The 25,970-nt window shown below is 43.5% G+C and overlaps 1 protein-coding gene across 3 annotated transcripts in view; it reads right to left on the reverse strand.

The window, feature by feature from the left end:
* The window catches only part of LOC144783784 (uncharacterized), a 528,515-nt gene extending 506,659 nt beyond the window's left edge, over positions 1-21,856 (reverse strand). For 2 of the 3 annotated variants that reach the window (XM_078662482.1, XM_078662480.1), the window contains exon 1: positions 21,275-21,856. In XM_078662482.1, the coding sequence (XP_078518608.1) occupies positions 21,275-21,298 (24 nt within the window). In that variant the 5' untranslated portion in view covers positions 21,299-21,856. The remainder of the gene's footprint in view (positions 1-21,274) is intronic. The other variant, XM_078662481.1, reaches the window with a different exon arrangement.
* Between the last annotated feature and the right edge of the window lie 4,114 nt (positions 21,857-25,970).

The following is a 25,970-nucleotide window of genomic DNA, read 5'->3' on the forward strand; positions in this document are numbered from 1 at the left end:
AACTGAGAATCTGTATGAATACAAGTTACATGATTATAAGTTGATAATAGATAATCAAGTAAACAACAGAACAAACAAAAGTAAAGTGTGTGGTGTATTTAATTTAAGTATGATTTGAAATTGGAATTCATTTTGCAATAAAAACTGTGGACAGTTAGTTCTTTATACCAGGTAGATCCACATCGCACAACCTTCGCACCATATGCACACTCCTACACTACCTACACCCACAAGAACCCGCTGTGGCGACCCTGCTATCATCACAAAGGCATCTGACCAGGCGCGCAACGCCCATTGGAATCACAAGGCTTCAGCCCCACCAGTCGTGTGTGGCAGCCTGGGCTCAGATGGATCCCGGATACACACACACAGCCGCACCCGAGCACTTCATAGGTCTTTAAAAAACCATGTGCATGTTAAAGAGGCTTTGTTGATGTTTCACCCCTGCTAAGAGCCCCTGCTGCGCCACTCTACCTACTGCTTAAAGTATCAGCCCCCCCCCCGAAATTTTGTCTTAGCCCCCCTGAAATGTGGCTCTAGTTGCGCCTCTGCATCTGACACTCTAGAATGGCGCTATTGGTTTGCTCCGATCGCCCGTATTGGCCTCAGTACGCATTTCATACGACAATTACACCTGCTTTACACCAGCCCCACAGCACGTATTAGAGTAAATGGAGTAGTTACTAGACAAATCAAGATATTATGGGGCATGCAGCAAGGGTGCCCGCTATCTCCCTTTCTATTTGCCACAGCAAAGGAGCCATTAGCTGCAAGACTGAGGCAACATCAAGCACACAGTGGACTCAGATTTAAATCAAAAGGACTGGTGGTGTCCATGTACGCACATGACATTACACTATACTTGCACAAATCAATAGACAATCTGAACCCTATGATGCGCGAGACGATGATACTTGGACACCACTCAGGAATCCGGGTTAACTGGACCAAGTCCATAATAATGCCTCTCACAGAGGGTACAAAAACATTTGCCCCAGATTTTCTGCTGCAATGGGCAGACGGCCCAGTTAAATAGCTAGGGGTGTGGATAAGTAGATACATGAAAGAGCTTTGGGAAACGAATTACGGAAAGACTATAGCATGGCTTGAGGGGAAAATACCAATCTGGACAAAATTGCACATTTCATTAGCTGGGCGCATTGCAAATCGCTAAAATGGCAGTACTACCCAAGCTACTTTATTTATTCGCAAACCTACCCATACCCCCTCACTGAAGCCTTCTTTTGGAGGCTTAGATCGGTCTTGATCACCCTAACTTGGGTGGGCCAATAACCCAGAATAACCTGAGAGATCCTGACACTGCCACTAAGCCATGGGGGATTGGGGCACAAGATTTTAAACTTTATGCGTACTGCGCACAGGTCCACTTTCTACATTACTGGCTCTACCCTGGACCATTCCAGCCACACAGAGCCATTGAAGCAGACAATGAGACCCCACTGCCACTTCATACAGCCTTGTACCAGAAATACAGACCCCCCCCAAACAAAGCGATCGACATAGCTGAGACTAAGTTGGACATAGAATGGCCTGAGGAAAAGAGCGGCCCAAACAGATCTGTTTGCCCCTGCTATACCATTACTCATAAACCCTAACTTCTCAATGATGCAAAATACGGGTGTGGAAGCAGGGGCTTATCACGGTTGAAGACCTATACCCAGAAAATTAATTCCTGCCCCCCCCCCCCCAGCAGGCGACCGATGATGTGCCCCCTAATCTACTGGATACAATACTAGATCACCAGTTGAAAGCTACGTGTAGGGAACTGCACAACACATTCCTGGCCCCACCGCCCACACAGGCCTCACTAGAACATATATTAAATAATGGGTCACCACGTAAACTGATGCATCCATGCCACAAGAGCATCCGATGACGAAGCCACGTGCGATAGAGTTACGGAATTTTGAGATGGGAAACTCACTCACAGAGGCACAGTGGCAACATTGCTGCAGCCAAATGGAATAAAAAATTAGCTAGCATTCGCACCAAGAATCTTCAATTCTATTAAGGACACGGAGGAGAGGATTATGCTTCTCTTTATTTTATTTGCTACTCACAGCAGCCAATGAAAATCATTTTGTATGCAAATAAAACTACATTTCCCATGATGCTCGTGTATACATCACATCCTGTATAGCCCTATAAGAGCCACCGTATCCTGTTTCTGCTCCTCTTTCTTTGCTCGAATCTTGACAGTCAATAACCTTAACAATTCCAGTCCACAATAAAGAACATGAGTCTCAACAATCATCCTTCAACATGGAAGAACCATAACCAAACTGGAAAGTTTATGTCCTCTAAATCAGAAGTACTTCTGCTCCATCTTCTTTTTCAGAACCTGAAAGTAATGAGACAGGAAAACTCGTATCTTCTGCTTATACAGCATATCAAGTACATGTGGGTGGGTAATTATTACCAATATTGTAATAAAACCGGGTGGGATAATCCTCGCCTCAGTGTCCTTAATAGAATTGAAAATTCTTGGCGCAAATGCTAGCTAATTTTTTATTCTATTACAGGACTGGAGGCTTCGGATTATGCTAGTTTAACGCTTATCAAACACAACTACAGTTATATCACCCACCGGTTTACAATAAACTGTTTAATTGTAGACTGAGAAAACCAGTCAACAGAACTCAAGAGGTCTGGAACAGTAGAAATCATCATACAACATTGAGATGCCATGGCACCACGAACAGAAGGTGTCCCAACTTTTGGTTATGAATACCTACTTCTGTCAACGGACTTATCCTCCTGGCTGTAAAGCCACAGATGCAGGTTTAAAACTGTATGTAATGTGACCACCAATCAGGGTGAACCCCTTCGTAATACTTAAGGCAATCAACCCCACATAATTTGCAGTAGCTGGAAAAACAATTTGTAACAATTCTTGACAAAAGTGTAAAACTGACATTAACACGAAATGAAACTCCTTCTGGAGTAGCTACTGTACCTGTAAAATCAAGGGCTTTCTTGTCATAGAAACACCGACAGGTAGATAGGTTCAGAAACGTATGTTGGACGATAATAGCTGTCAACATACTAACAGTTGGCCGTATATCAAATAGATAAGGAACTATAGAAACATGCCACAGAGGGGAATATTGTGGTTTGGGAGGTTTCGTTACCCTAATACCTTTTAATAACTACCATAATACCGGTGCAAGACCATCGGTTTTCCCATCATCCGAGGATGCTTTGCAGAGAAAAACGGCAGTTGCGAACAGACCAATACGCCAAGTCCTATGACATTATTGCTGAAGAAAGCACTCACAATGTGGGGAGATTCAGCTCCCACAGAGAAGCACACATCGGATGCTTCCCAACAAACCCAGCCTTACCTGGTTTAATTAATAGTTAGTGTGATTGGAAGGAGCAGGTTTTGTGAAATGAACGCCTACAGCACGCCCGCTGCTTAATCGACCATCGGGCACTGTGCATGAAGGCCCTGATATATTGTGAAGACGCACTGAGTACTCCGAGCAGGTTGCAGCCAGTCTCCAGGAATACTGGAAACCAAAATGGGAATTTCCCTAGGGGAGATGCTAATATCAACCCCGCTACTTGACGTGATATATATATATATATACACGCTTTTCCGGCAATTGGAATGAACGGATGGAAACATTGATCAGTCCCTGTGACAGATCGTGGAACAGGACGTTCATCGGTTTCCTAAAGGATCCGATCTCCAGCTGAAAATAGTTGAAAATGACGAATTAGTCTCGATGTTAACAGGTCTGTAGGACAAGGACCTTGAAAAGCCAACAACCACTGAATTTCATTCGGTCGGGTTGTGAATCTCTGTAATCTTGAAGCTACCTGGGATATCAGTCTGCCACAGAATGCTATTGTTGTGGAATGTATTCTGCAGAGGACCTAAATCTGGTGGCCGAGGCACAGTGCCCGATGTCCTTCACTAGCTCCACTAGGAAGATGACCTCATACCTTCTAATTGGTTGATGGGCATCCCTGCCCAGATATTGAAAATCAGAGAAAACATCAGGATTGAACATATGATCTTCGGACCAGGAGTCTGCAGTATTAACCACTAGGCTACAGTGCTGCATCGCATGTGGAAATCGGAAGTGTCCAGGAAGACTGTTTGAAAGGAGATGCCAATGTCACCATTACTATGACAAGTTATAATCAAATCAGAAATCCACCGTCCAAGGTATATTGACGACGTCTGGCTCCTGTGGCAGGGGAGCCAGACCGAATTAATGACATTCCATGCTTGGCTTAACTCAAGACACAGAGATATACAATTTTCCTTCGAACACAGCATTAGCCGCATGACATTTCTAGATGTCGAGCTCACGTGTGCTCAAGGACAACTCAAAACATCTCTTTTTAAAAAACCAACAGACAGGAACACCATCCTACATCATAGAAGCGCACATCCAAGAAATCTCAAGGCGAATTTGCCTTATGGACAACTGCTTAGGATCAGGCGGAACTTCTCTGACATGAATGACTACGACAAACATGCTCGCAATTTCTGCTCGGACATGCAACAAAGAGGTTATCCTAAAAAGCTCCTTAAGCATTCTTTCAAACGTGCTAAATACACGCCACGGGAATGCTTACTACAAACTAGAAAACGTACATCATCTGAGAAACTTGTGTGCATCACAACGTTTTGCCCTGACACACATAAATTAAGGCAAGCCGTGCTTAAAAACTGGCACCTTTTGGAAGGCCTTGATTGTCCTTTTCCAAATCCTATCTTTGCATTTAAAAAGAATCGCAGCATAGGCCAGCAGCTGGTTAGAGCCGACGTGACCATACCGAGGCCAAAAAACGACTTGCTGTCACAATGGAAACCTAAACCTATCGAGGGCACCACAAATGTGGGAACTGTGTCGCGTGCCTCACTACAATTGAGGGTAAGGAGTTTACCCACCAAGGAGCTAAATGGTCACACACTGAATTTTCTAATTGTCGGACAAAAAATGTGGTGTACGTGCTACTGTGCCCCTGCTCGAAGATTTATGTTGGTAAGACAAACCAACAAATTAATCACTGAATCAGCCAACATCGATCCCGGATAAAAAGGAAAGTGACTACAGCTCCCATGGTTGAGCATTTTTTGGAAAGGGGCCATACTGAACATGACTTCAGATGGTCCATTTTGTACACAGTAAATTCTACAAGTCGTTGCCAAGATGTTGATCGTATTCTGCTCCAAAAAGAGGCTTATTTGATTTTAAAGTTCAATAGCGCCCAGACAGGGCTAAACAACCTCTCTGAAATAGCGTGTTTGTAAGATTCCTTCTTGAAAGAGTGACTTGCTGCAGTTTGTGACTCGCCAGGCTGGCCGGGGTGTTACGTCCCTCATAGTTTAGAAATCATCTTTTAAAATCGCACCGAGGTTCTTTTGGGCATGCCAGCACTTGGGCATTACCTAGCTGAATTTCCATTTTTTTCTTTCCATTTTTTTCATTCTTTCTATTATTGTATGACAATAAGCTACAAGTCAGGCGCAGGTACGGTTCGATATACGGACTTGTTGCAACACTCCTAAGCACTGATCCTTCAAATACCTGCTCCTTCAGACAGAATTTGCGGGACGAAGTGAGCCCGCAATGAATTAGACCACATAATGTTTTTCATTGGTGTAATATGGAGCTGTTTTAGATTTCACAAGCCCCCCACCCCCATATCTCCGATATCGAGCATAAAGCTTGAGGCGCCCTATGCTAATAAAAACCTCAACGCCCACAATGCATCTGGGTACCATTCATATAAATTGCGGCGTACCGACAGCCGGCCATCTTGATTTGAATTTTGCGGAATAACATGCAGAGAAAGAACATTGTGAGAAGGTAAGAGGCCTCCACAGTAGCGCCCTTTCCCGCTGCGAATTACCGAACTGGCAAGAAGTCTCATAAGCTTCCCTTTTTTACTCGCCAGGTTCACGCATGCTGTATAATCGCCGAGCTTACTGGGCACACGAAGTAGCAACAAGGTATGCTTTACAATGTGCCCTTTCTAGTATGTTACTTACGAGGGGCCTTCCTCAGCTTGATACATATTTTTTAATGTTTTTGCAGATTACTGGGTGTTGGTTACACTTTCCCCTACATTCAGCCGCTAGACGGCCCACTGATGGTCAGTGCCTTTTTCATTAATTATCATGACGCCGCAGACTTGAGAAATGCTCCGTTATGTTAGATTTACACATATTTTGATTGTGTTTAGCAGGTTGCCTAAAACAATACGATTAAAGCCCCTGGTGCCCCGAGAAATTGATGCATATACCTCCTCCTCCCTATATAAAGAGCCTGGTATGTATTGATTCTTTATTTTTAACGATCAATACATGTGATGAAAAATATTAGAGGCTACCATTAGTTTAAGACACTAACATTGCCTTTCTCCTTTGCATCTTACAGATACAAAGATTAAAAGCCCTGATGAGAGACCAGGGACACTTGTCCTGGGCTTGAAAGGCATCGGCAGTTTTGGTGGAATACAATTTCATTACTGATAATAACTAGGACTTATGAGTCCAGTAAAATATCCGACTACTGTCATCTATTTGACAATATTCCCCATATATCAGATTTCTTTATTCATTGAATGTTTGTTCATTCGTGGTTTTATGTAATCTATTGAGTTTTTTGTATGATGTTTGATGTCACTATAATTGTGTAAATATTGTTTCTATTTGTATGTTGAAAAGCGTTTAAGATTCCAATGTACAGTGTTTTTTTCTGTTGTTTAAATACATAAGTATCTTTTGATGAAATACAAAATAATTGGCAATAAATAATTTTGCCAGGTTTGGATTGAATAAATATTTTTCCATTCTTTGAAAGCGTTTTTTCTGAAGAAAGTGTGGTTGAGGCATCTTCTGTGTTTTCTATATAATAAGGTCTAGCCTTGACCACGTATATAGACCTATCTCCTTAGGGACACAAAATTATCAATATATTTAGTCCTCTAAAACATTTTACCAAAACTTGGTGACAAACGTCATGATGGGGGTGAGGGGAAAGTCTTTCAGGGCATATTAAAAGTCTCCACGGAAACAACATTGTGGATTAATTTTCTAAATAAGGCAAAGCCATGTGGATCACAGCACACCAGGCCTGGCCTGAAGAGACTGCTTGATATGGTTATGTGTAATTTCATCAAGCCATTTTTTAGACCAAAGCAGAAAATGACAAGTCTGCTGCGCAGAGATCCATTACATATATTTCTCTTACGTACTCGCAATAAATTGGATTTTTTTTTTTTTTTAAAGAAATCTAACATTCTGACTGGCTAGAGTGCTAAAAAGTTAATTAAGCACTCCACCCCATCTACAAATCAAGGTCTCTGGTTGAATATTCTAGAAACGACCTAATCAGGCTTTAGATGGCAAAATGCAATGAGGAGAAGACAAGATGCCAAGACTTTTCACTACATCTTAAGATTTGAAAACTTGCCAACCCATAACCATCAAGGACCCTCACTACTGCTTAACAGCAAGCACCTTAATTAAGAACAAGCAACAGACAATTCATGTGAAACCCTCTGGATGATACACTCTAGATGGTAATCCCCCGTCCTGTCTGCATCCCTCCCTCATCCTCCTCCCCTTTGCAACATGGTTTCATGGCCCTCCGTTCTCACACACAATCACACTCACAAGCACCATTCACCGGTGTAGCTAGGGGGGGGGGGGCGGGGGGCCGGTCCGCCCCAGGCGGCACTATTACGAGGGCGGCGGCCACGCAGCACTGGACCATTGCGGCGGCCTTTATAATTTATTTAAGGACATTGACTTCTGTCAGTCAGTGTCCTCAAATAAGTTATAAAGGCTGCCGCAACGGGCCAGTGCTGCGCGGCCGCCGTTTTGCAAGCGCGGATCCCATTTAGGGCTTCTGCTACAAAACTGAACAAGTGTGGCAGTGCGATGTCCCTGGCAAACTCGCTATTTAATTCCTGCTGCCAGTATGGCGCTCCCAGCAGAGTTAAGGCAGGCTGCTGGCTGGCGCTTACTCACCCCAACTGCTACAATGTAGCACAATCCATTTTTTCCGATTCCCCGGGGCACGGCTCTGTCAGCCGTACGTCATCGAGGTGGTGTGCCAATGATTATTGTCTGTCACCGGAGCTCACCCCCTTCCCTGGGACTCACAGGAGTCAAGACAGCCCCTGCCTCGGCAAATATCATCAGAGGCGGGTTGGGCGGCAAACCCGTGAATTTCCGCGGCGGCTCACGGCCTGAGTCCACCTGCTGCAGCCAGACTAAATGAACTTCCTGCTCCAGTGCCCGATTGGTGAATTCAAATCTCCCCAAAGACAAGGAGCCTTCCACGTGACATGTGTCACAGTGTTCTGTTGTTGTCAAACAAATTAATTTCGATCCAGCAGACAGTGCGTGCCCCCTCGTGGATCTGGCGCCCTACCTGTTATTTTTTCGGAAAGGCCTCTGCCCCACTGTGACCACGCGTGTGGTGCCCTTATTGGCCAGAGGCAGACAGACGGAAAACTAGCAGGCAGCTTTGATTTTCCTTGCCAATACAGTCGCTGCCTGCCTAAGTGGCACGTTTCAGTCCAAAGCACCCGGCCCACATGTGCAGCCCGGAATTCAGGAGATCATGGGGCCAGTCATATTCAAGGCAGTGTGGCAGGACAAGGGCATGACTCATTCCACCTTTGCATTTAATGTTTAGATAATAATTAGCTGCGGATGTCGGCACTCACTCTAAAATTTCCAAGTTCCAACCGTTTTTTCTTAGCATTTAAGCTTTGTAGTTCTGTTTATAATTCATTAGGAAAAAACGTGACTGCAAAGGATTAGATGAAAAACTCACGCCTGGCAGGTCCTGGAAAACTTTGGAGCTTTGATGGCAATGAGATGCTTTCAGCAGATCATGGCCTATGCAAACATCGTTTTTGTCCGTTTTCATACTTGCTCTTTAAAGGGGATATTTGAAACTACATACTAGGTCCTCTTTTACACTTGCAATAAGCATCAGATATTACCTTTAAGTGAACTTTGGATTCCTATATGAACCACACCTTTGCTGTTGGTGTGGACAGGAAGACAAAACAAAAATGAATAGTTCCTACTGTAATGTAACTGGTGTTGTTTAAAGCGATCCAATACCTTAATATCAAGTTCACATTATATAATAAGAACTGTAAAAAAAAAGTGCATCAAGCTAATTTTCGATTGCCCATGCATCAACACACTTTAAAAGTAGTTATTTAGAGTAAGAATTGAACTGCAACGCGGGTTAGGTACCAGAATGTCCAGCCTTCACTTGCCTCACTTCACGTTCCTCACCATTAAGTGTTTTCTATCCTCATGTCAGGTTGTGCTGACTGAGCTTCCGTCTGAACCTGCCTGGTCCTGTAGAAGGACACAAGTGAAGGAATTTTCTGGCCTTATTTAGCAGGCCAGCTATATTTTCAACTCCTCAACAGGATACTTTGTACATGATACCACCCATTTCACCAAGATTTATATGGGTTTAAGATTAGGATAAAATACTAGACGTAGACTAAGGAGAATGTAAATAAGCACAGGCCAACCACAATTGGTGAAATCTAATAAATACAAGTAGAATACATTTACACACAGAAGTGCCTAATTAAGTTAAGCCATTATTTGACATTGGCAGAAGTGCACAGATTTCCCATCCAATGAGCTATAATATTGAGCTGCTCCATGCTGGTTGCTCTAAGCGCCATAGACTATGCAACCGGTCTCAGATAGGAGAGCTTTAATGACGCTAGCCATCTTGGAATAATGTTTGATAAAGGAGCTGGTGCCAATTGCCACTAAATCCAGTCTAGTCGTGTTGCAGAATCAGAAGTTTCCTTAATAATAAATTAGGTGGTTAGTGACCATTTCATTTCAGACGTTTTTCAGCAAATAGGCATGTTTGAGATGTTTTTCTCTCTACATGAAAGTCATTGCTTGGTTTTACTCTTGTTAAAGTGTCGCACAGTCTGACTCTGGTTAGTGCCCTTACATTCCTGGTGCTTTGCAGCAGCAGTTTTAAGCTAGAGTTTCTCATTGCTCAAATGGGTTTATTTCTGATATGTATATGTTTGCCACGTCTTTATTGCCTGATTTTGCTCACGAGAAGGTGTCATTCCTAGTCTTTGAAATGTCACTCATAATTACACTCAAATTATGAAAATGTCACACATAGCAATCTGGAACCTTGGCAGCTATGATGTTGTTCCTCTGCGCAGCAGCACTGCACAGCACGTGACTTCCTGGCTGCTGCTGCCCCATGCGGCATCAGCGGGTGTCCTGATAGTGTGCTGGGCCAGTCGAGGTCACTGAGCCACACTGTGACGTTCTAAATGTAGCCTCTCTGCTGTGACCAGAAAAATCGTGCTGTTTTTGGGGTGTGCCCCCAACACGTCAGAGCAGGAGCCCTCAAGCGCCACTCCTGACCCCACCTTGACTTGGGCCAGAGTTCCTCAGCTCTGCCTGCATTCCCAGTGCTGCTCAAACGAGCTCGAGCCTGCCAGGTGAGGGCTTCCTTGTGACGGCGCTGCCCAGAGTGTTGGCAAACCAAGCAGAAAGTCCTGCCCTGGCCTGTGCATGTCACCTGGCAGGCCAGAGGGCGAGGCCGGCACCCAGGTCACCTTTTTGGCTAGCTGCGGTCCGGCTCCTTGGGTACTGCGGGCACTCGGCCATGCTGCAATCCCAGCGGAGTGTGGACATCAGATCCCTTCGGTCTCTCGAGCTGGACTAGGGCCGCATGCCTGGCGTTGGAGACTGACCACCGCCCGCCTGGGGCACTCGGGGATCACCGGTGCCGAAGGACACACAGGGTGTGTTGGTGATGCGCTGAGCTGCCCGTGAACATGGTGGACCCAGGTAGGGGATGTTTGTTTCAGAACTGCTGCTGCTGCGCCATGGGACTCGCATCTGAATCCGAATTCCCGGAAATTATTATTTTCATGACTCGGAAGAAGTCTCCTTGCTGTAGAACACTAAAACATATTTATTCCACACCTTGGCTTGGAGCTTTCATCACCCCCACACACATTTATTAGTGCTTTTCACCAGGACTCAGTTTACCCTCTCCACTGGTGCCTCGATTGTGTAAAGCCATTTGGACTTTGACTGAAGTGTGGCTGTCTCGAGCCACTGGAATTCCCCGCAAGTCCCCGCAGCTAGATCTCGGCCTTTCTCTGCATCTGCGCTCCTTTAGTGGCCATGTTAGGAGGATTCTCAAGTTCTCAAGCCTCCTGAAGCGTCCCTGTGCTTTGTGTCCGTCTGAGGCCTCTGCCTTTCCATACACAACTTCAGAAAAAGCTTAGTTGACCAAAGCAGGGCGGTCCCTAACAGCCAGAGGAGGTGCAATAATGTGGCTCGAAGAAAAAGAGAGTTCATACGTCATGTAGTGACTTGTCATTTCCCGTCTTGTGTATGATACTAACGCAGGCTTCTGAACATATTTACGCTCTATGAGGGATGCAAGGTGCATTCTGGGATATGAAGTCCTGTCTACTCCATATTAAATGCAATGCATTATATTCCATTCTATTTTACATTGGCTTGTAGTCTTGTGAGGTATGTGTCCAAGGAAACAGCTGTTTAATTTAGCAGATTGTCTAGGGTATGTCAGGAGTGAACATCGCATCCAGAGGGTTGTGGGACATATTGTTTAACTTCATCCAGTGCTGCCTGTCTGAGTTATTACAGCCAGGATCTACTTCTACATGAAGTACTGTGAACCGTGTCAGACATCGTGAGGCAGCACGTGCTGCACCTTTTCAAGCCGGGTCACTTGAAAGCCCTTCAACTTGCCGCACGTCTCGAGTCAGTGCATAGAGTGAAGTAATGGTATCTCTCACTCTGCTAGTTTCTCATAAAATTAAAGATGTGCTTGCCTTTTAAACTAGCAGAGCCTAGTGCGCAGTCATGATTATCTTCAGCTGCCTGCTCTGTTACAAGATGTAGTTTTGCAGTTACTCACAGCCTGTGTCTGTTCAATCACTCGTTTTCACGAGACGTGCCACTCCACATACAGCCGCACTAAAATCGTGTTAGGCCGCTCGGGGTTTCTGAGCCACACTGTGTCACTTAAGTCAATAGAGCTTAGTGTAGCTCTGACAGCATGTGGGGGTCATGGTGTGATTTGTGCCTTGGGCATATAGGAGGTTCCCCAACCGGGGTAGGGATGGGCGCAGACCTCTCAGGGTTAATGATTACAGTTGGAGTCAAGTTAGCTTTTGGAAAAATACATTTCTACTAATTTATGTTGCATTTTTTTTATTCAACCCCAGCGTGTTTCCCTTGTTTTCATTGCTTAATGTTAGTTTTGTGAAAGTGTCAATCATTGTCATTGAAACATAAATCATAATTTCACTGAAATTATGAAAGGTCACACATAGCAGTCTGAAACCTTGGCAGCTATGGTGCACTCTCTGTTATGTGTAGAGGGAGTGGGTTGCGGGCTCTGGCCTGGGACACAGGGACAAACCGGCACAGTAACAGGGGCAGTGTTTTAAATGGGCCTGCACTTCAAAATACTCTTCTCTTCAGTAATGGAACTTTTGTTTCGCAGTTTTGTAGCAGTACAGATGTGTTAAAAGTACTACAATGTTCCATGTATATTGAGCAGTTTTCGGGCAACACACAGTATCAAGTAAACTCTGGTGATTAGTTTACCTGCTGGAGAGAGATGGGAGTTTCATCTAGTTGCAGGTTTCATTTGTGTGAGGTAGCGCAGGTGGTTAATATCATAGCTGCCAAGTATTCACATTGCTAATGTGACATTTCCATTGATGTAGTGACTTATGAAAGACATTCCACAGCGAAATGTGACACTTCAAATACATTTTATACTGTCTTAAAATAATGAGTTGCATATTCATTGTGCTTTAAGTCATAGGCTGGGACATCGTAACACTTTAAATACAGAAGTTGTTAACCACCACTCCTTACCCACCACCACCAGGAATCTATTCCTTTACTGTCTGGTTACACTCATCTGTAGTAACTGAATTAAGCAATAAAATATCATAATGCAAACAAATGCATTTCCTACCGATTACTTTAACTTGGATTTATCTTTAAACATACAGTGTGCCTTTATTTTATATGCTTGAAGATAATCGAAACTTAAGACAGAATAAACATATTTTGTCCTCCCAGCTTTGTTTTTAACTTACTGCCCCTCCCAACCCTCTTCCCCCTCATCCAGCCTGGTACTGCCCCAACTGCAGAACTCAAGTTAGTCTAGTGATCAGGTGCATTGGACTAATCTGTAGTATCCTGAAGGTGCTGCCAGGGGAATTGTGGTCAAACCCAGTGTGGTGGACCGGTCTGCAGACATTGCTTAGGTCATGGACGGGGCAGATAGGGGACAAGGGTCCTGCACAAGCTGTGATGTTATGAGTGAGATGTCACAAATAGGGTAGGTAGAACTGATGTAAGTTTTGGGTTTCCTTCTGCTTTTCCTTCCTCGGCGCAGCTAGGTGGGGGCGGTCCGCCCTAGGCAGCACTATTTTGGGGACGGGGGCTGTCTAGCCCTGGGCCGTGTCATGTATGTGCATGTAACTTGATTGATCGAGATAACTATTAGCGGCAATACTACGTGTCTCTCGGACCTCTTTCAGGTGTTCACTTTCATTTTCCCCAGCAATCCCCCAGGGGGGCGGCAATCTGAAGGATAGCCCCGGGCGCCACAAGCTCTAGCTACGCCCCTGGCACCATTCAGCGGTCGCATAGGATTGTTCAGTGCAGCTAGTATATTTTGCAATGTTATTTAAATGACTTGCTCTCATTTTAATAACGATTATATTCCATGGCAACTTGAGGAACCTGCCCGTAGATGTCAGCTGGTATCAGTTGAATATGTCAATCCAATAAACAATATTAGAATACAGTCTGTTTTTCCACTTTTACTTTTCAAAATATCATTGGCCAATTTTACCTTCTTCTGAACACAACAGCAGTGGGCGGATTCCAAGTCCCCATTACTATGACATCAAGCTTATAGGAATTAGCCTCCTGCCCAACTTCATTAACTGCAAAGAATGTTAACGGCATCGCTCCGAACAACAAAATAAAAACTCATACAAAACACAGCAGAAAAAGAGGTCTGTGGTTGTTCAAATCATGTTACACATTTTATTTTATTTTTAAAGTTTTATAGAGCGCGGACAAGACCCGTGCGGGTATCAGAGTCCTTTACAGTAAATTAGTTTAGTTATATCATACAAAGATATGCAAGACCATAATACATAACATCATAGAGAAAACAAAAAGCAAATCAACAGGATGCAGAACAGGAGCGGCCTGATGAGTCATGGAAGTACAATGCTATTCACATATTTTATTATTGAAAAATATATATACTTTCGGGTGGCAACTGCTTAAATTTGCGTCGATTCCAAGGTAAAACGTTAAAATTAGATAAACGCATAGCTCTCGAGCGATGCACATTGAAGACATGCATCAACACACTATGTGATCGAAATCCGGAACCGATTTATACGGAAGATGAAGGAGAGTTCAATGCATGAGCCGTGCGGAGTACTGGGCAACTACCAACCAAGACAACAGGCGCACCTGCAAATACAAGAACATGAAACGGAAAGCAGGAAGTCACCTTGAAGTAGATAGGTCTGCTACTGTTCAATTTTTCAGAAGACGCAAGCTCCCGTTGAGGAGGCTCGTGTGTTGTCACTGCCCTCTTGTGGCCAAAGCGGAGCAGTACGTTTCTGTTCCCGTTTTAAATGTACAATGTAAAAATAGAACATGCCGACACAACATGAATAAGAAGAATTGAGTCCAGATTTCAAATTAAGGAAATCGTAACACTCATTTTCATAAGAAAGGAGACGGGGGGTGGTATTTTGCCTTAGCATTCCACTGTATCAGTGCCATTAATTGATCTCAATTTTACCTATGAACCGCGATTTGACTTCTGTGTTTGGTTGCCACAAGGGTGGTCACTATTATTGGGCCTTCTGAATGATTTTAGAGGGAAAACAAATTGGAAAATAAATCATGTCTATGGACAGTACTTTAGAGGAATTATGCACAAACGAGGACCAGTTACGTGAAATTTTGTATGAATCAGAGGATAGAGATACTGGAATCACGAACTAAAGACAACAAAAACGGTCTCCAACCTCATTATACCATTATTATGAGCTATGCAATAACCCCCCAGACTCCACAAGGGCTGCTAAATGTAGTGTCTTAGGTGACCTCCGACTCAACGTTAGTGAAGGGTGAGGATGCTTCAGTCTTTCACGATAAAGAATTAGGGAGAAACAAACAGTCAGGTAGCTCTTGACACATACATACACATATATATATATATATATTTTTTTTTTTTTAAGAATGCACTTGCCCTTCTCAGCTCGGAGCAAGGAAGACAGCAAACTGTAGCCCAAGGCTCATACACCTCTAAACCTTTTTCTCTTCCATGTGGGGTCTCGCAAGGGTCCTCAATGAGTGCCACATTAGATTTTTCCTTACCTCCTATGCTGATGAGGTCCTTTTTGGGGGGGTCAAGGGCAACACGTTTTTATGTGTACTTTGTCCTTGGGACAAGTAGGCACAACTCCCCGCAGCACAAACCCTTTGGCTGCCAGTTTGCAGTACCACATTATGGATGAAGAAGGGCACTGTCTGCAGTTAAGGTAATATTTTTGTCCATATGTTAATGCTGTTCAAATTTGTATTGATGGTTCATTAATTGGAAGTCTTTATTATTAGGGTGAGCGCTCTAAGTAAATATTGTAGGCTCTAACTGCACTAGACAGTGGTTCCAGTATAAAAATGTGTACACGTCTTCAAAGTATAGCAACATGAGGCTATGTATAATGCTCCCAGAATGCTCTGTGATTTTATGCAAATATTTGTAGAAGCTTGAAAACATGTTATAAGGCTTTCGTGAATTCTCAAGAATTTGGACAAGAAATAGTACTCCTAGAAGATATTGGTGTACTGCATTTTAGCATGAGCAAATATGCATGTGTAGATTTGCTAATGCGAAAATCTGAGTGTTTGCAAGTTTACTTTCCCTCCAACCACCTTTTCCCAACATTGGAAAAGGTTTATGTCTGGCATGGTCAGGAGCAAAATTCCAACATTTCTCAGTATGGGAAAAGATTAGAGAAAAGTTGTTGAAACCCCTTATAACATTTAAGTAAGTAGGTTTGCACATACTCAAAAGAGCATTCTAACCCTGGAACTATTGCTTACCACTACCTTCAGCCCCAGTATGTAGATCTGCGGAAACGTGGCAACATAAGTATTCAAACACAAAAGGAACCGGGGGGGGGGGGTCTAATGGCTAATACTCTAGCCAGAAGTATGCAGATCCTCAAAGAGGGAATCAAAACCTGGGTTAACTCAAATCTCACAAAAGTACAACACTGAGTCTAGAAGATCCATAAACAGAGTGATTAAAAAGGAGAGCCAAGGTTAGAGTGAATAATAGTAAGATCCAGAAAATGCTCAATGGATTCCCATCAAATTGTCACTGATCAATAATCTCATCTGGTCATCCATCTAACGGGATGGCATGTCTCCTGATCATCAAGACTTATCGCCTTCCCGATACAGATCAGCTTGATTGGATCAAACACTTAATCACTAGAGCCAGAAAACATGTTACTTGATAATGAATCACAAGAGCTCTGTGCAGTGCAAAACCAAAGTGGTGAATTAAAATAGGGTGATGAGGCAAAAAACAAGCAACATTTATTTAAAAATTGACTCAATCCCTAATTAAAAACAGAACAGTGCAAGGGGCAGCCTAGACAAATAGCTGCAAATAAAGGCCTTTATCACCCCGTTTATGGATCTTCTAGACTCAGTGTTGTAACTTTGTGGGATTTGAGTTAACCCAGGTTTTGATTCCCTCTGTGAGGATCTGCATACTTCTGGCTAGAGTATTAGCCATTAGACCCCCGGGTCCTTTTGTGTTTGATATTGTAGTGTTATGGGGATGCGAATTGGGCAGTTCTATAAATATCCCTATGACCCTCCCTCTCTTGTTGTTATATTAACATAAGTATTCAAACATTACTATGGTATGAGCCATGGCATAATCAAAAAGACTATAGTAGAGCCCTTATATAATGAGATTGCTGCCATAATTTGTCGCCTCACTACATTGCACCAAAGGGACAAGTGGATTTTGTTACAGGACAAGTAGATTTAAGAAGCAATCTGCCCCATGGACAAGTGGATATTTTATTACATTCCACACCCCTGCAACACGCACATTGTGTTGTCAGCATTCAACAATGTACACATAATGTGTGCTAAGTTCCATGATTGCATGCGGGCAATCAGTGGCTGGATGAGCAATCATTGCCTAAAGCTAAACTTAGGAATGACTGAGAAGATTCTTTTTGAGAATAATTCCCAATTTTGGGCCCCATCCAGCGGCCCACTGGAGATTGGAGGACTCCCAAACCCAGTTAAAAAAGTTAAGAACTTAGGAGGCGTGATAAATGGCAGTCTGAATTTTGGTCATCAAACCAATTCAGTGGTCTCTTCCTCATTCAACACCTTGAGTATGATCAGAATAATTCTCGCTTTCATTCCCTCAGTCGTCAAGAAAACCATAATCACAACCCTAATTTTTAAAACAAATGTACTATTGCAATGGGTTGTTCATAAACTTGCAAGAATAGTATCTCAACAAACTGCAAACCCTGTAAAATGAGGTGGCCAGGTTGCTCCTGGGAATCCCCAAATTTCAGGCACTCAAACTATCAGAGGGCTTCAGCTGCTGACAGTTAGGAAACGCATAACATTCAAGGCACTCTTTGTAGCCTACAAGGACTTGCATAATATCAGTCCTGAATTCCCGGGATAAGCGTACACATTGTCTGAACCCACTAGAAATCAATGGGGACAAAGAAAGCTGTGGTCTCTAGATTCAAGGGAAGGAAATGGGGATGAAGCAGTTTCATCACCAGAGCCACCAGGACTTAGAATCTGCTCCCACCTCATATCAGGACTGCTCCACCCTTGCCTGCCTTCAGAAAGGAGCAGAAAACATGGCTTTTAATAAGTAACCTTTAACTAGGGCTTCATTCAGTTGTGCTCAAGCCGTTTGCTATCGCCAACACACCTCAGGGTATACGAGCGCTCTATAAATTGATTAACATAACAAATGCAATGGAGACTTTGCTCTCAAAAGTGAGTTATCCTTTATTGCTCGGCCTTTTAACTGGGCATATGTCCTGCATTATTAAAGAGGCTGACAGAAATCCAAAGACTGACATATGGGTAAGAATACGTTTATTAATGTAAAAGCCACTGTCAGACAAGGCTAGGTGCAAGTATCCATATAAACACAATAAAACCAATGGATTAAAGCTAAGTTGCATGTGTGCCCATTCTATTCTGTTTCTACATTGAAGATCTACCTGCATTTTTAAATGAATGAATGAATGAGATCATTTATAAAGCGCACAGCTACTCAAAAGAGTGTCCCGGCGCTAATGGTCCCCATCTATCCTCCAAACACACCTAGCTGCAGAGAAAACCAGGTTTTAAGCAGTATCTTAAAGTGAAAGGGTCAGTTGTGGAATATCAGGTTTTGAGCAACTTCTTGAAAACGTCGAGGTCCGTCAGAGTTCTGAGGGATAGCGGAAGAAGATTCTAGGATTGGGTCCCCAAAAACCTATAAGAACTACCTCCAGACTGGGCGCTGTATATTCTAAGCACGGAGGCAAGGACCACTTCGGATGACCTCAAAGTTCTCAATGGCGCATATTTGGAAACTCTACTTCTGAGATACCCCACGCCACCGCCTTGCAGAGCTTTGAAAAATAACACCAGCGTCTTAAACCGAATCCTCTTTTTTTACTAGCAGCCAGTGTAGTGCCTTGAGGTGCGGGATATGGGAGTCCTGGGCTTAAGCATAAGTACTGTTCTAGCATCTGCATTTTGGGGCACCTGCAGGCGATTGAGAAGCCATTCTGGGAGGCCGAGGTAGAGTTAAATCCCTAGAACTCCTCCATCGCGGGCTGTCTCAAAAGCTATTTAATTTTCTGCAGAGAACATGATTTTATTCAACTCCACTCAGTCTGGCCTATAGTAGTTAGCTAGTTTACAGCTAAACGGCAAGCTTAAAGATTATTTACAGTAAAACAAAACTAACAGGCTCCCATTCTCCCAGGAACACACAGAACAGGAAGATGGCTAATGGAAAAATACTTATTGGAAACAGTTCCAGCATGTCTAAGTTTATTCAAGACAAACTTGCACAATAATTGCATTCATACAACACACAAACACTTTAAGCATGTCCAAGTGATCCATCAGATCAAATGGTTTTTTAAACAAGGATTGTCTCAAAAACTCTTATGTTGTTAAAATTGTAGTGGTTGTTTAACACTTAAAAAGTATTATGAAAATGTAGTTGTCATTACCTTTAACAATGAAGCTATATACTAAAAGGACATTTGAAGGTTTGCTTAAGTGACACACACTTAAACATGCGGAACCGATCCATTTAGATTACTTTTTTAGAAGAATGCTCCAAAAGCAAAATCTTATGCTGTTGTTGCTATAAATTCTGTTAAAAAAAATATTTGGAAGGTACACTTGGCATCAACTTTAACAATAACATGATTTAAACTAAAATCAAAATTTAGGTTTGTGCGCAAAGGGCTGTCAGACAATTTCTGAAAAAGGCAGGGCCACTGGAATTATATGGCAGGGGAGGACCAAATTATGTGGCAGCAGGGTTGAATAAACTATACAGAAAGAAAGGCAAATTGTGAGGCTTAATGCAGGATATTTTGTGATAGTATTAGTTCATTGTTTTGTCATTTTTGTAAACGGTAACGTTGTCTGGGAAAATATATCACCTCATTAGTGCCAACAAAATATAGCAATAAAAAACTGAAAGGACCAATCAGCATTTATTAAAGGGCCTTCCACTGCGTGGGAACACATATTGCCACGTTTTTTGTAACTTTTGATCCGTTTGAGCTAGAAACGTTTTTTAATAAAACCTGTAGATTTTGGAGCAGGTGATTAATTAAGTGGCAAATGTATGATTTCAGTAGGACTGAAAAAATGGATACTGGAGCCATGTCACGAGAAGCATCCTACTCCCAAACTGTCGCATATGAAAGGGGGCATACCCCAAAGTATTAGCTTTGAAATAGGTACCGCATGCCTCGAGCCACCCGTCTTTAGAATGCATAACTTAAATGTGCATAAATCAGTATAACAGGTTAAAGAAGGGGATCCATTACCTTTTAAACTATCTAAACGTTTGCAAATTTAAGAATTCGAAAGCTGGTTTACATCACAAACAATGTCTTCGATTGAAATAACATTTTAAATAATAAAAATAAGAGGCAAGGGTTTCTTTAAAATAAGGAGGTCAAACTCTCACCAAAAGGTCAAATTTAGCTGGAAAATTAAATACAATAGAGGGGGAAGAGCAAATATTTACTTTTCTGAACATGTTCAAAATCATCAAATAAACAATTCTCAAATTGTGCGTTTTACAAAAGATAACAAGTGTAAATCAGAAAGAAAAAAAACAAACAAACAAACAAACAATCTCAAAAAGCGCACTTTGTTAAAGGCTTTAAGAAACTCAAAAACGCCCAGAGTTTCGCTAGAAAATACAATAATGACAAACTGAAAAATTGGCTTCAGGTACACCCTGGTGGCGAAGAGCTAACAATCTACTTCACATTTAATGTTCGAACCATAATCCATTCTCGTTTTTGGGTAGTTTAAGACATTTCACGTTAATAATAATTCAATAAAAAAATTAACTAATAATCGCAATAACAGAAGATTGATCTTTCGCCTCAACTCGGGGTTTCCGACAGTCTGAGATCCAAGCGTACATTGCACGAAGCCACTTGTATCGAACTGTCTCCGCCTGCCATAGACGACAGTAAGAGTAGCGACTGACTGTTAATAGCTCCACACATAAAATACTCACAAAGAGCAATTAAAGAAAAGCATGCATGTGATAAGTCAGGAGGGCCACTTTGACGGCCAGAGTGCTGGCCGAGAAAACTCTCTGGAGGTCTCAACCAAAGCATCTGGCAGAGTTCAACAACTGCTGTCTGACACAGATCTTGCAAAATAAATAACAATACGCCTTTTCAGTACACATCAAACTCAAACGAAACACTCTTCCTTGGCCAAACAATAAAAGCGGACAGACATAGCATAGTAAACAAGGAACTGCACAACAGGAGCGAACGCTTCACTTTCACAAGTCAAAGGCGCCCGGGTTGGGAAACAGACTCCCCAATTCCTTACCTTCTCCGACTCGCCCCCAGCCATGGCTGCTTTGGGTTTTTGTCCCCCACACTCGGGTACCGATTCAAAACGGCCTCATCTGGGTGGCGAAAAAAAAAAATACCCCCAAAACCCCCCTCGGATGAGGGGGTATCAGCGTCCCCAAAGCAGACCTTGTCTGCTCCTCGCTGGGCCCTGTGTCTGCTCAGGGTTGAGGGAGGGGGTGTGACGTTGGGAGAGGGGGGGCAGCTCACCCGAACTTAAGGAAGGCTAGCTGGGGGAGGAATGGGCTCGGATCCTACAGGAACCACCACCATAAAAAAAAAACCAAAACAAAATCATTAGCTTCCCTGGGTCGGGCAAAGCTCTGTCCTTCCGGGTTCAAAATGTCTCGGTGCAGCGACGTGCCACATCCGGACTAGCTGCGTTATTTTTGAAATATCTCCGAGTCTCCCCTCTCCCTCGCTTGCTATGCACACGCAGAGCTGTGCAGGCCTCTGTTACAGAACCTGCCCTGCCATAACCACCAGTGCACCACTGGGAAATGTAGTCCAGCCCTCAGGAAGCGGAGGTGCCGCCCCCTTGTCTGGGGCTCCATTACTACAAGTCCCAGCGGCCCCCGTTCCACTGCTGCGCAGCCCACGGCGCATCCGAGACCCAGGCCCCCCCTCGCCTATGCACGCGGCGCACTTGCCCTCGTTTCAAATTCCGAGCGCAGTGCATCGTGGGATTTCACAACCTCCCCGTTGGTAGGGAACAGGTCAGGCGGACTAGGGTGCTGTGGTCGTAAACAACAAAACCGACGGGCGAATTACAACAATAATCGCGTAATTTCCGTTAAATGTACATCTAAAGAAATGACTCCGGCGTAATTAATATTTCGTTCAGCCCCTAATATACGGGTATAAACAAATTATGAAGAGTGACACATATCACAGTGTGTCCAAAACGTATATGTTTCCCTGATCAAACGTCGCGAGTAGATCATTGAAGCCCAGTTTTTCTTTGCTTTCTGATAATTATCCTTTTTATCATTTCATTATAAATGCAGGACTAAATATACCAGTGTTTAAAGTCCGACCCTTGATTGGATGAGCTATTCACACATGGACCTGGGAAACTTGAGAGCTGTGTATGTCATAGTTTTGCCATTATGTACTGAGTGTACAGGGCTACCAATGATCTCTCTGCTTATGAGAGAGATTTACAAGTTTTCATTGTGCTTATGTGTGATGTTTTCATGTCTCGTGGGCGACACCTTGAGTGACATTTCACATTCAATTTTGATTATTGACTGAAAAAGATCTAGCTGAATCAAATATTAATGATTAATGTATTTAATTTAATTTAACACTAGCATTTCTATTGTACCTGAAATATACCCAGCGGGAAGATGATACCTAAGAGGATGGCATAGGGATAAGCAGAGTTCTCCAGTTCTGCCAGGTTTCCCTTTTCCAAGCTTGAGCATCACATCTCTCTAGTTTTGTCTTTGTATCCTGCTACCCATACTCCTGAATTATAATAGAATTAAAGAATGATAATATAATGCAAAATAAATAAGCATTTACAATGCAATGGTTTCACCTTTGGAAAAGTTAGAGCTATTGGCATTGTAAATGACAAAATGTGTATTTATGTGTTGGTTTTGAAAACAGATAAATAAATGGCATTGTCATTTACATTGCCATTAGCTTAATCTCTCGCAAATGTGAGACCTATTGTACCCTATGGACGAGCTCAGCAGACAGCAATTACTACCACACACACACCCAGAGCCAGCCACACACACCCAGAGCCAGCCACACACACACACCCAGAGCCACACACACACAGAGCCACACACACACACACCCATGTTAATAAAACAGCAGTTGCAGGCTTTGGCACTCTAAGGAACCTAAGGAAAATAGTGTCTGTACTACCTCAACCACCAGCAAGATTAGTAATGCAAGGCACAATTCTGGGCAAAATTCTGAGCAGACTTGACTATTGTAATGCCCTTCTCCTGGAAGCCCCAGAGTACTTGATCGTGAGACCGTATACGGTCCAGACAATTGAAGCAAAATTTGCTGTGAATAAATCGAGATATGACTCCTCCACAGCAACACTGAGAGAGCTATATTGGCTACCAGTGAAAGAGAGGATTATCTTCAAATCAATGTGCATAGTCTATATGGCACTAAAGGGAACTGGCCCAGCGCTGCTGCGAAGGAAATTCAGTTACTATAGGCCACAGAGGAACAGGCCTACGGTCAGTAACGACCAATTGGGTCTCTGTATAAAAATATAGGAAAGACAGGGCGGATGAAAGGACCTTCCATATCAAGGTTGCCCAGTTGTGGAATAGTGTCCCAGCGTCCATCTCGCCTAGTCGAAATCTGAATAGTTTCAGAGAAAAAAACTTGGCTCTTTCCCAGAAATTAGCCTTAGACCTCCAAGAACCTGATCACGGCTCTAGCTTCTGGACTATATAGTGGGAGAGGGATAGGGCAAGACACTATAGGGCCAAGATACCTGTAATGTGAACCTCTGTGCTCTTTAAATTCCTGTCACTCACTCACTTACAATCAGTCTTATAGGTGAAATATGGCAAACTGACTCTTCTATGAATAATAAAGAAATGTGATTTTAAAGGCATTGACAGCATCTTTTAGTGGCATTGCAACTATTTTGTTGGGGTGCCATCAATGATACGTCAGTAAAGTTATAGGGGTTGCACATACCACACCTATTGAACAGGTGAATGGTGGGCGAGTGAGGAACCCATTGTCCAAAGTACATGACTGAAGCAAGGTGTGCTAGGGTACTGCCTTTTACACAGAGCACAAATGGGCACTAAATTTGCCTCAATCAAGCAGCTTTACTGCTAACCCTGCGTGGCGCATAAATGCTAAGACGTGGAAATCGATTGTGTGCGCATATTCATCATTTTGCATCACACAGGTAAAGTGTCTCTTTTTTTATCCTATTAAAATCTTTGTAACAATCACAGTTCAGAATCACACAAAAAAACGAGCCTCATCTGAACTTTTCTTACTGCTGATATATTTCGAAATATTTGTAAAATTCATTTTGCAAGCCTTTGCAGTTCGTTAAATAGTAGAAAACATTTAACATTGCTGGACCTTTTCTTCCATACTTCCTGTACCCCAATGAGATTGTCACCTTCTTCTCATTAAAAAGAACCCCTTACTATGCACTCCAAGAAAAGAAAACGCCAGTTGTCAAGGTAAACAAGTAGCAGTTTTGCAGAATACATTGCATCACGCTTGACACCATACACAATGCACATGCCTGGTTATTGATCATGCCCCCTCTGACCTCCTGACGCTGCAAGGATATCTTGGAAGTACTGCAGTACCTCTCGCACCCCCACTTTTGCGCCCCTTCCCTTAGACCACCCGCCCACTGCAATATACCTGGCCCAGAGTTTTGGTCCATGTCCCTTGTGTGGCCTTGCAGATTAGAATCCTTCTCGAACAGCGCGTGCAGCCAAGCTTTAGGAAAGTGAACAGCACGTGCAGCCAAACTTTTATGAAAGTGGCGGGGGTGGTGGTGGTGCAATAAGAATGATCCTATCAACGCTGCAGGTCGCGTTGTTTAAAGTGCAGTGTGACTGAAAAGTAAACTTGCAGCATTATTTATTGAGGCGCCGGGAAAGGCCGTCTGGCCAGACATTCGATCGGAGGCGCAGGTAATAATATCACTTACGGCCTCAGTCTGAATCAGCAAGCACGTGCGCTGGGCCGCGAGAGAAGACGCCACGAGACACTCTGAGGGCCAGCTGCAATTATTTAGCAGATTCCGGGAGGGAATCTACGCCTGCGAAAGGCGAGACCGGGGAAACGCAGGCTAGTTTCTGTTCTTGACTTGCTCGATACTCCAATGAGCTTCACAAAACTCGACACCCGGGCACCGTGCGCGTTTAACTGCTCGGTGTCTCCAGCACGCCACTCTGCTCACACATAATGCCACACTTGAAGGTGGCTCTTTTCGCACAGCGAGGCAACGTCTTTGCAACAAGGCCCGCGTTTGTAGATATTATCGCGCGAGGCCTTGTGGAAATCAGTCAGAGCGTCTGATGGAGAGAATGAAATTCAAGGCGAACAGCGTTGGTTGGGACTTTAAATCACAGCGACTTGTTCGCCGCTGTGCAGGAAGGAGGCTTGTGAGAGGTGTTAAACATTCCAGCGACGGGAAGCAACGGAGAGACAAGACAACGGAGGGCCCAGCAAACAGGGCGAAGGAGCGTGAGAGGGAAAAAACATAAAGAATTGATAAAGAATGAACCGCAAAGCGCCGCAGAAAACTGGAAAGTGAAACAGCAAGTGTCCACGCAATCTTGTAGGCCCTTCATGAAGCGAGAACAGTAGCTTCTACTGAGAAACGGCGAGGAGAGGGTCTGTGCTTCAAAGGGCAGGAGAGCTGGATGCGAGCTTGGGGCTCAAAAAGGGAAGACGGCGGGAACGGACAGCGGGAGGGGGGGCGGGAACGGGTACACAAGACTTAAAACAAACAGGGAGACGACATGAGACGGGGTTGACGTACAAAGTGAAAACACAATTTTATCAAAATGCTGCTTACCTGATCGCATCTTGGCAACTTAAATCTCGCAGCCCACTCCTGCAAAAGCCACTATGAAATGAACAAAACATGGCCGCAATGACGTTCTACAAGGGGCAGAGAGGGAAAAAATCGCCGGAACGCCCACGAA

Source organism: Lissotriton helveticus, chromosome 10 (genome assembly GCF_964261635.1).
Source record: "Lissotriton helveticus chromosome 10, aLisHel1.1, whole genome shotgun sequence".
Taxonomy (NCBI): domain Eukaryota; kingdom Metazoa; phylum Chordata; class Amphibia; order Caudata; family Salamandridae; genus Lissotriton; species Lissotriton helveticus.